Below are 10791 nucleotides of genomic sequence, written 5' to 3'. Positions count from 1 at the left end.
TCTTTTCCTATCATTTTAGTTTTGAATATTATAAAATTAACTTAGAATTTAAACATTTTTATTTTATTTATTTAATTTTTCACTTTTAAATAAATAAGTCAATTGATCACTTCAAATTTCATTATTTAGGAGCTCTTAATATTTTAAGATATTTATATATAAATAATGATGCTTAATTTTAAAGTGTCTGAATTGTCGGGTCAAATGATATAGTTAATTTAGAAATAAATGTGAGAGTAAAACGATTAAAAATAAAATTAAAAATATTATAATTATGTTTCGAACTTACAACATAACAAAAACAAATACAACATTTTAACCAACTAAGCTAGCAACACTTTATATTTTAAATTAACACCAAATTTAATAAACGCGAGACATTTTAACAATATAAGTTCAACTTTTTAACTAACTAATATATATATAATGATGTTTAATTTTTAAAGTGTCCGGAACGTCGGGTCGAAAGTTATGATTAATTTGTATATATATATATGAGAGTAAATAAATACTTTTGTCGGAATGTGGGTTCACTGTCCATAAAGATTAAAAATTAGTAAAATTACAATAAATGAATGAAATTTTTTTTTATGTGCATAATATACTGGTTATTTATTATCAAAACTATCTCTTATCTTTTCATTCATTTTCTTTTTATAATTTCTCCAAATTTGAATATATAGTCTTTACTATGAATTAAAAAAAAATCAACTATTAAAACACTTAAATTATGAAAATGTTATATATGTGATTGAATGAAAAATAAGATCAAACTAATTAAACTCACAATTTTATATTTTTTTCAAATTTAAATATAGTGAAATAACTTTGAATATAAATTAACAATTCTCTTGATTTTAATTTTTTTTTATAATTTCTTTAAATTTACACATCATAAATTATGAAGATCTTAATTGTTAAATTATTTATAATTAATAATTTTAAAAACATAACATTCATTTTTCTTTTGTAATGGCCAATTTATTTGATTTAAAAAAAAAGATTTGACATTTGTGTTTGGCCCGGCCCCTATTTAATCTCCGTTTCTCTCCTTCTTCCCTTTCACAAAGATCAATCGTTTCCACAAAAAATGACTGCAGAAGTAGCAAACGGTGTCGTACCCACTTTGCCCAACTCTAGCGGCGATCTGAAGCAGCAGCAAAACCCTAACGCCACCTCCTCAACTGTTGTCAAGAAATCTCGTGAGAGCGAACGTCGCCGGCGCCGGCGGAAGCAGAAGAAGATTAATAAGGCTTCAAAGGCGCGGAAAGCTGGAGACACCGCCAATGGGGACGACAGCGATGCCGACGCTGATGATGTGGATGGAGACACTTCCAGAGAAAATGTTGATCCCCTAAAGGTATTTGAATGACTGTCTGTCCTGATAACTATACTATGTTGTTAAGGTTCTCATGAGGATTTGTGTCGCTTTCCGAAATTCATGCGCATGATTCATGTTACGATATGTAGCTTCTTTATTCGGAAATGTGGTAGAGATGGTTATATGCTCGCGTTTGTGACTCCATTTGGAATTCTTAGTCTAGGTTCTGTTCAAAGACGATTAGTTTGGAAGATGATTCATGCGCTAATACGGAAAACCCAAATTTTAGGAACCTTTATAGTTTTTGGACTCCGTTCGAGTCTTTTCCCATTGTTTTGAGTTTGCTCATAGTTCTATTCATTAGAGAACTTTAGGGTTTGTGCATCTAATCTTCGTTTAGTTACACCTTTTACCTTGTTGTAGGCTTGAGAAGATATAAATTTTCAATTCAGAAGTTGGTTGAGTTCGTAATTATGCTTCTTTTTCCTTATCTTTGGCTTTATATCACATCAGAAGCTATTTCCTTGGTTCCAAACTTGTCCAAGTTTGTCACCTTACTTCCCAGATCTAACATCAACTGTTTCCACTCCTAAAGTTTGCCTGTTTTATTTTACATGAGAACTCTAGCTAGTCTAACTTTTTCCTAATTTCTTTCCATTGACTCAACTAAATAACTAAATAGTTGATTGTGTAGACTGCCATCTTTTATATGTGAATCATCTGGATTAATATAGTTTTTTTTCCTTTTTGCCCCATATGCTACTCATAGGCCATAGAGCAAGTTGAAGTGGAATATGTACCAGAAAAAGCTGATTTTGATGTTGAGTTGGATGAGGATTTGAAAAGGGTGTTTGAAAAGTTTAGCTTCAAGGATAATATTGACACTGAGGTACCACAATTCTTCATATTTTTCTCTATTATTTGGTTTTGTCCAGTGGAATCCGAAATTCTTTCTCATCTTGCTTTCAGGAGAATGATAAAAAGGATGAGGCTGCTGATAACGCAATATCTAACAAGAAGGCAGACTCAGACTCTGAAGAGGAAGAGCAGGATACTCGTCAGAAGGATAAAGGTGGTCTGTCAAACAAGAAGAAAAAGGTTTATGCTACGATTTTTATTGAATTAATAATTGAATTGAGTTTTGTCTTGCTGCTTTTGAGAATATTTAGCTTTCTTGTTATGGGTTATAACTGTTATGAATTGTCTTCCAGATTCAGCGGAGGATGAAAATTGCTGAACTGAAGCAAATAAGTTCGAGGCCTGATGTTGTTGAGGTATGGATGGATGATAAGTTTTTCAATTACTAGTTTGATTTATCTGACAATTATAGTTCACCTTCTTTTTTGACCACACACCTATTTCAGCTTCACCCTGGTTTGTAGCATAAATGACATTTGTACTAGAAATTCAAACAGGTCTTGGACATACTCTTTTGAACTACTTTAGGCCCACATTTGTGTCAATTGTGCTAATTAAGGCTCTCACACAACATCATTAGGGGTTTCCACTAAGTTGTAGAACTTAATTGTAATCTTGATAAGTTAGACAACTCATTTGTAATGGTGTTAAGCTTGAAGAATTATTTGTAATCTTAACATTGTTTTATGGAAAAGACCTTCTTCTCCTACAATGAATTTCCCCTATCCCATATCATGCTACTAGAAGACCAAATTTGTCACAAGCTCCCCTGTGCTACAACAAGGTTAATTCAAATTGACATTTGCTACAACCTCCAATGACAACAATATAGCTTAATGTTCATACATAATGAAGTTATGAGTTTAACGAGGCTGTCTTTGGATTTTGCGGTGCATGATCCTGGACCAACCTTGAAACTTGCTCCTCCTCTTAGTCTATCTTCTTGTGGAAGACAACTTTTTGTCCTCTATTTTTTCTTGTAGAGCAAAACTAGTGTTCGTGAGGGCATGTTTGCTTGCACTGTAACTTGATGTTAAGCTGCTATACACCCTAGTGGTTGCTATGCCATACAGGAAGATACAATGTTGATTTGAAAATAGACTGTGTTAGCACCATTCCATTCGATAGGTCCTACTTTTAAGTTTATTTTATAACTTTCACCCCATTAGACGCTGTAGCCCCATTCCAATAGATAGCCCCGGTTTTGAATTTATTTTATAACTTTGATCCCATTTTAATTCCTTGTACAAGTAAGTTAAAGGAAATTTATTGGCAAAATAATGTTTAGGCTCTTTTTGAGTTTTTGGTACAAGTTTGTGCCTCAATTTGGATTTGTGCCTTCATTTGTTTTGGTTGTGCAGTTCTCTATCCTATTAACATTTAGGGAAATTGTTTTCAATGTTTACATGACTTGCTTAGTGTCTTGCCAAAAAACTTTATGATTAGCCATTGACACTTTGCACTCTATTGCATAGAGACACAACCCAAGTAAAAGTTGTTTGGCTAGTTTTTTTTTTCTTTCTGTTTGGTTGGTCCAACAATGTGAATATCCCTTGAGATAAGTTATGCAAAATATGAGAGGTTATGTAGTTTTGCTCAAATACTTGGTAATTTCCAATATTTACCATGCGTTTTCTTTTTCCTTGATGATTTAATTAAAGGTAGTAGTCAAGATCAATTTACTCTTTATTTCATAATGACGGATCCCTTGATGTGTTATCAGTGTATAGGTTATAAACACATTATGGTTCCAACACTTTACTTTTTGTAGTTTTCCATGTAAGACTCTTAAATCCCCTAATTTAGACATGTGACCACATTGTCGCAATCCATCACTAGCTTGAGTCTCTTAAGATTCAAGGGGTAACCTTTGTGACACTCTGTTGTGTCACTTGCTGTGGGTCTGTGTGCATTTGATTGTGATTGTGAATGAGAAATAGGATATAAACATCCTAGGCAAAACGGATGGGTCACCATAACCTAATCCTAAAAGGCACCTTAAAAAGTCTCACAATCACAAGGCATTTACTATTTCTCGTGGTTTTCGTTTGCGCCACACCACATTATAAAAATACAAAAGTGACATAGTAGGTGAAACATATTATTGTTGCATATGAGTAATGGGAACTTTTATCTTGGTTTCAACTTTATCAACTTAAGCCTTTGTTTTTGTGTGTTCTTCAGGTATGGGATGCAACTTCTGCTGACCCAAGGTTATTGGTATACCTGAAATCTTATCGAAATACTGTTCCAGTACCAAGGCATTGGTGTCAGAAGCGGAAATTTTTACAGGTTTGTTACTATAGTTGAACTTAAACTAAGCTAAAGACGTGCATGCATATTTTGTTAGGTACATTTAACTGAGAGTGGCAGAGGCTAATGTAAGGCAATGAGGTTTCTCTTATTTGTATGTATGTGGTTCTTGCAGGGGAGCTGCTGTGACAACAATGAAGTTTGGACTTGTAGGTGTTTGGCCAAGGGATCCTTGGGTGCTTTATCTTAAATATATTTCTAGCCCATTGTGGGGATATAGAAACTTATATTAAAAAAAATCTTTTCCTGTATAATGAAAAATGAAGAAATATATTACCACCACCATTTGAAATACTACATGGGAGCTAGTTGCTCATTGATCTTATTGGATCTTAAATTTAGTAATTCTAATAAGTCTCCTCATCCCTTGCATCGATTTGGTACATATTGTGGTACTGTAGGCCATTCTTCATTGAATTTATGCCTACTGATTTCATGTTTATTCACTGCCTTTGTGTCCAAGTTCATTCTTCATTGAATTTATATCTACCTGTTGTACATTCATTCTATGGCTTGAACGTCCAAAGCTTAATATGTTCTTTCCTTCTGTTGATCTATTTTAAGAATCCCATTTATTGATATATATGTTACCTCACATACTAAATCATCCTGCAGGGAAAACGTGGTATAGAGAAACAACCTTTCCAACTGCCTGATTTCATTGCTGCTACTGGAATTGAGAAAATTAGACAGGTATGCTCTAGTTTTCTTTTACTATATTGGTTGGAAGACAATTTCTCTGGAATTGAGAATAGTGTCCATTTTCTAGTGATAGGAAGAATATAAGTAACTTTTGTTTCAAGAAAAGATCCAGAGTTGGTTTGATCTGGGTTTATTTCAAAACAATTTTTTCTCTTTAAGAAATTATCATTTGATGAAAAAGTGAATTATTTGGGTCAAATGACCAAACTATCTTGTACCATTTAATATTATAAAATCTCATAAAGAATATAGTAAGGGTATTTTAGTATTCTAGTTGATGATTTGATAGAAGTGATTGATGATGAGATGTTGGTTAGTTTGGATTTCATCCAAATAATTCACATCAAAATGGATCCTAATCTTCTTTTCCAATTTTGTATGCCTTTATCATTCTTTTTTTTTCCTGGAGATTGGGTTTAATGAGGCACAATACCATTTTCTTCTTGTTTTGGCTGTTGAAACAAAAGAGTATTAGGAGGATGCTTCATATGTCTGTTTAGCCCTTCAAGAATCTGTTATGACATTTTTTTGTCAGCCTTAGCAGCTTTAACTTTTTCTGTTTACTTTTTACTTTTGTAGGCATACATTGAGAAGGAGGATAGTAAGAAGCTTAAACAGAAGCAACGTGAAAGGATGCAACCAAAAATGGGGAAAATGGATATTGATTACCAGGTTCATTCTGAATCTTCTTTCTAGCCTGCAATTTTCTCCATGATCAATCCTCAAATATTTGAGTATTTAATTTCACACGCTCCTTTTCTTTTTCCTGGCGGTTTCAGGTTCTACATGATGCATTTTTCAAATATCAAACTAAACCAAAGCTTTCATCAGTTGGTGAGCTATATCATGAAGGGAAAGAATTTGAGGTATGACCTTATTGCCTATCTTGCCAAAACTGTGTGCACACCGTTTTCTTAATGGACCTCTGAATCACACGAGCAAAAGTTTTATCTTCCAACTATTTGTAAGTTGTTGGTATCGGGCGGTGATGACGATCTTGATTGTGGAATGCCAGTTGGTTTAGGTGTATAGGAATGGAATACTTATCTATTTCGTTTTTGTGATACCCATCCTTGGTAGTTTCAGAGTTTTTTCTTTTTATACGGTAGATGTGACCTTCACATTTGTCATAGCTTAAAAATTCTCTCCCCGTGATCTTTATTTAGCACATTGACTCATTTCAGGATAACTAAACAAAATGCTGCAATTGTAACATTTTACATCATTTACGTATATCATTTGAACATGTTTTACAGGTTAAGCTGCGAGAGATGAAGCCAGGAATGTTCTCCCAGGAGCTCAAAGAATCTCTTGGTATGCCAGAAGGTGCACCTCCACCATGGCTGATAAACATGCAGGTCTGTTAAAAGATTTGCATATTATGATTTGATTTCTCTTATTTTCTTATATACTAAAGGCTGTTTAGTTTCTGCTTCTTACTGTTTTCCTTTTGTTATTAATGTCAGAGATATGGTCCTCCACCATCATATCCTCAGTTGAAAATCCCTGGGCTTAATGCACCTATTCCTCCCGGAGCTAGTTTTGGTTACCACCCAGGAGGTTGGGGAAAACCGCCTGTCGATGAAGTAATAAGTTATATCATTCCTTAATATTTACCATGTCAAGATTTGTTGCTTGTCCTTATGAAGTCCGTTTATATTCTAAATTCTAATTCTTCTTGTTTTATGGAAAAATAGTATGGCCGACCATTATATGGAGATGTATTTGGTGTCCAGCAAACGGAACAACCTAACTATGAGGTAATATCCCTTGTTTTCTGTTGTAGTACCAAAGGGATATATAACCTGAGATTAATTTCTTGTTTATTCTATATAAATTGAATGACCATAGAAAACCTGGTCCTTGATTTTGGGTTATTTGGATCACAAGTAGGTTATTTCAAATAAACTTGTTTGGTGTAGGTCATTGACAATTGGGTTATTTGGGTAAAAATACATAAAGGGTATAAATTTATATATGAAAAATATATTAAAAAAAGAAATAGATGGTATTTGGTTTTGATGATTTAATGATTTGATTAATATTGAGATAATGAGTTATTTGTGATTACATTCAAATAACCTAGATCGATCTAGGCCTTGTTAGTAAGATTATAACACAAATTGTTATCAAAAATAACTTGAGCAAATACCTTAAGAGTGTAATTTGAACAATTTTGAAGATATTTTTTATGCTCTTTATATATTATCAACTTAAGTCATTCATAGCTTATCTTAATTTGAACGATGTCTTAAAGAATTATTTGATTTTTAATAACAATTATGAAAAGAACTGAATACATACCAGTGTTCTAAATGGCGGTCGAGGCGGCCGCCTAGGCGGTAGGCGGTCCAACACCGCTCCGCCTATACATGAGGCGGTCAGATTATTTAATTATTTATTATTTTTAATTAATTAATTACTAATATTAATATATATATAAATTCAATAAAAACACTCTTTATCTCCCACTATTTATATAAATTTTGAAATAATTCTTTACATTCCAATTCATTTATCTTCTTCTTTTCCGTTTCTTATCTCATTCACCCATCTCCCTTATCATCTACATATCATTCGATCATCTAAACATATATCTCTTCTTCAGCTCGTCTACATACTTATTTTTGTTAGATGTTACTATGTTAGAGAATATTAATTTGGCTTTTTGATAAAATGATAATTATAGAACATCTTTATTATATTTATATTTAAATTTATTATATTAAACCGCTTAGGCACCGCCTAGGCACCTAAGGCAGTAGGCAGTCACTTACCGCGCCGCTACCGCCTACCGCCATTTAGAACACTGATACATACACACTTAATTATTTAGATTAAGTGATAAGCTGTGTCATCAAACAACACCCTTAGTAACAAAGTGTTTTTCTTCATTTTATATCATTTTTATATGTATCTGGTACTATATGGGACCAGCTTCAACTTCCTTGGTTTTCCTGTCAACATTGATGGAAGTCATTGCCAATTCAGGATGAACCTATTGATAAATCCAAGCATTGGGGTGATCTTGAGGAAGAGGAAGAAGAAGAAGAAGAGGAGGAAGTCGAAGAAGAGATGGACGAAGAGGAGTTGGAAGATGGCATCCAATCAGTTGACAGTCATTCCAGGTATTTTATGATTCATGTTGCTTCTCTGCAGGACTTTGATCCTTCATTGTTTGTCATTGTATTCAATTAGTTATGAAGAAAACACAAAAGCCTAGAGTTTATTAGATGTCTGGTTTAGATTTATGTTGATTGAACAATTTACAACTGACTATGAATCTTTTCCATAAGAGAGAACATTTCATAACTAGAAGCTGACGTCTGTAGCATTAGATGAATACCCCAACTGACTAATGCTTTACTGTAGAAAATGTTTTTCTTACTTCCCCTCCTTTATAATAAGCAAAGCAATAATTCTTCTTTCTATGTAGTTGTATGTGATGTGCATCGATTGTCCCAAAGCCAAAAAACTTGGAGCTTGTTTGATGTAGTTTTTTTAATGCATTTTTTTTGGAAAAAGACATGTTGGATAAATAAGTGGATTATTTGGGTTAAATGACTTTAAATGGTATTTTATTGTTTTAATTGATGATTTTAGTATTGGATAAAGGATTATTTGGATTAAATCCAAATAACCCTTCATCAAAACCTTAATATTTGTATATTGTCAGGGTTTATGTGTCATGCCAGTGTTGAAGTTTATGACAGAAATGCAAAAGTAAATCAAAAAACTTGTGTATTTTTTTTGGGGACATTGTGCATTTATGGCACTAATGTGTGGTGTATGTCTCTTGTCATAAAGTGTGCTCTTTACTCGACCTTAGATTGAACCCATGTGTCCTCCATACACACAATCATGATTTTTCTTATGATTCCTTTTGCATCCTCTTCTAAAAATAAGATTAAAATTTGGAGAAAGGAGTTAGAGGTTACAACAGGCTGTGAATTGCAAACATAAATGCTTGTGCTATGTGATATTAATAATCTTATTTGGTGTTTCAATGTTCAGTACGCCAACTGGGGTTGAAACTCCCGATGTTATTGATCTTCGGAAGCAGCAGAGAAAGGAGCCAGAGAAGCCTCTTTACCAAGTGAGTATTATATGATACTTCATCCCACATGTTTGACTAAATTATCATTTTCTGATGCTGACTGCCTGTTATTTCATTTTAAGGTTCTTGAAGAAAAAGAATCAGCAGTTGCCCCTGGGACATTACTTGGAACTTCTCATACGTACGCAAAGCTTTTCATTTATTTCTCTTTTTTTTTCTTTCTGTTCAGCACGAGTGGTTGTAAACATGACTGGGCTTGGTCTTTCACCTTTCTGCTTGCAGGTATGTCATTGGTAGTGGAGCTCAAGATAAAGCAGCTGCTAAAAGGGTATGGATTCTCCATGTGTATGCAAAATGTTTTGGTTTATTGATATTGATGGAATGTAGTTTTCTTATCCAGGCATATTAATATTTATGATTATCTCTTTGTAGTGTTTGAACCACATTGAGCCTATTTTGAAACTAGTATATTGTCAGAATCACTCTCATTGGAAATCTGCCAGAGTTAAAATTGAAAATGATATTTCTATTTTCGTTTGGTATAAGATTCTTTTTTGGATAATGATACTAGTGCAATTTTTGTTGCTTGATTTGATATATAAAAATTAATTTCTTATCATAATCCAAATTATAATATTTTTTTTTTAGCTTCATATGGTATATAGATTTTTTCCTCTATGATGATGATGTTATATCTGTTTTATAGGTGGATCTTTTGAAAGGACAAAAATCTGATAGAGTTGATGTTACCTTACTCCCGGAGGAGCTGGAAGCCATGGAAAATGTGTTGCCTGCTAAGTCAGTATCCGGTCCCCTATTTGCTCTTGTTCTTTTACAACTAAACTATTACTAATAGCTTTTTTTGCTTTATGTAATGGTACCTAGGTATGAGGAAGCCCGTGAAGAGGAAAAGTTGCGGAGTCAGCGTGAGGATTTCAGTGACATGGTTGCCGAGGTTTGCAATCCCCCAAGATATATATTTTCATTACGATTTATTCCTTTGTTTCACATAATAAAACATTTTGGATGTATTTGTTGTTGGTGCAGAATGAAAAGAAGAGAAAGAGGAAGATGCATGAAAAGGACGGAAAATCAAAGAAAAAAGACTTCAAATTCTAGGAATAGTGTCGAGCTTTTATTGTTTGGTAACTCTTCTCTGCAAGAAGTTTTTACAAATTGTACCCCTTTAAAACTGGACCTAGAGTTTCAATTTTCTAAGTGCCCATTTTGGATTAGTGATGACGATATGAAAGATTTAAACACTTGTGGTATGAAGATGGTATTTTTGTTCGAATCTTCAATGGTATTGTGGAGTTAAAACTCTCTAATAGTTAGCAATAACTTTTGATCCATGCGAACATGACAGCAAGTTGGATTAACTATTATCAATTTTTTTCTTTTTTTCTAGCCTTTTGGTGGTGTTTTTTCTTGTTTTTTATTTCCTTTTTTTTTATTCCCGAGTCTTTTTGCATACGGTTAA

General features: G+C 33.3%; 1 protein-coding gene across 1 annotated transcript; it reads left to right on the top strand.

Moving 5' to 3' along the window:
* Window positions 1-1046: 1046 nt before the first annotated feature.
* On the top strand, window positions 1047-10634 carry LOC124927672 (splicing factor 3B subunit 2-like). Its single transcript, XM_047468131.1, has 18 exons — window positions 1047-1360; window positions 2091-2210; window positions 2291-2419; window positions 2533-2595; window positions 4424-4531; window positions 5168-5245; window positions 5834-5926; window positions 6034-6120; window positions 6511-6612; window positions 6721-6840; window positions 6952-7014; window positions 8246-8382; window positions 9269-9350; window positions 9434-9492; window positions 9594-9639; window positions 10018-10109; window positions 10197-10266; window positions 10359-10634. Exons 1-18 carry the CDS (start codon window positions 1091-1093, stop codon window positions 10428-10430), a joined length of 1791 nt encoding a protein of 596 aa, XP_047324087.1. The 5' UTR covers window positions 1047-1090; the 3' UTR covers window positions 10431-10634.
* Window positions 10635-10791: the final 157 nt, after the last annotated feature.

The sequence above is a fragment of the Impatiens glandulifera genome, chromosome 1 (assembly GCF_907164915.1).
Source record: "Impatiens glandulifera chromosome 1, dImpGla2.1, whole genome shotgun sequence".
Lineage (NCBI taxonomy): Eukaryota > Viridiplantae > Streptophyta > Magnoliopsida > Ericales > Balsaminaceae > Impatiens > Impatiens glandulifera.
This window is presented reverse-complemented; position numbering and strand designations above follow the sequence as displayed.

Coding starts and splice junctions, on each gene's coding strand:
- LOC124927672 (XM_047468131.1), top strand. CDS start 1,091: ATGACTGCAGAAGTAGCAAACGGTGTCGTACCCACTTTGCCCAACTCT. Junction 2,596..4,423: donor CGAGGCCTGATGTTGTTGAG/GTATGGATGGAT, acceptor TGTGTTCTTCAG/GTATGGGATGCAACTTCTGC. Junction 7,015..8,245: donor CGGAACAACCTAACTATGAG/GTAATATCCCTT, acceptor TTGCCAATTCAG/GATGAACCTATTGATAAATC.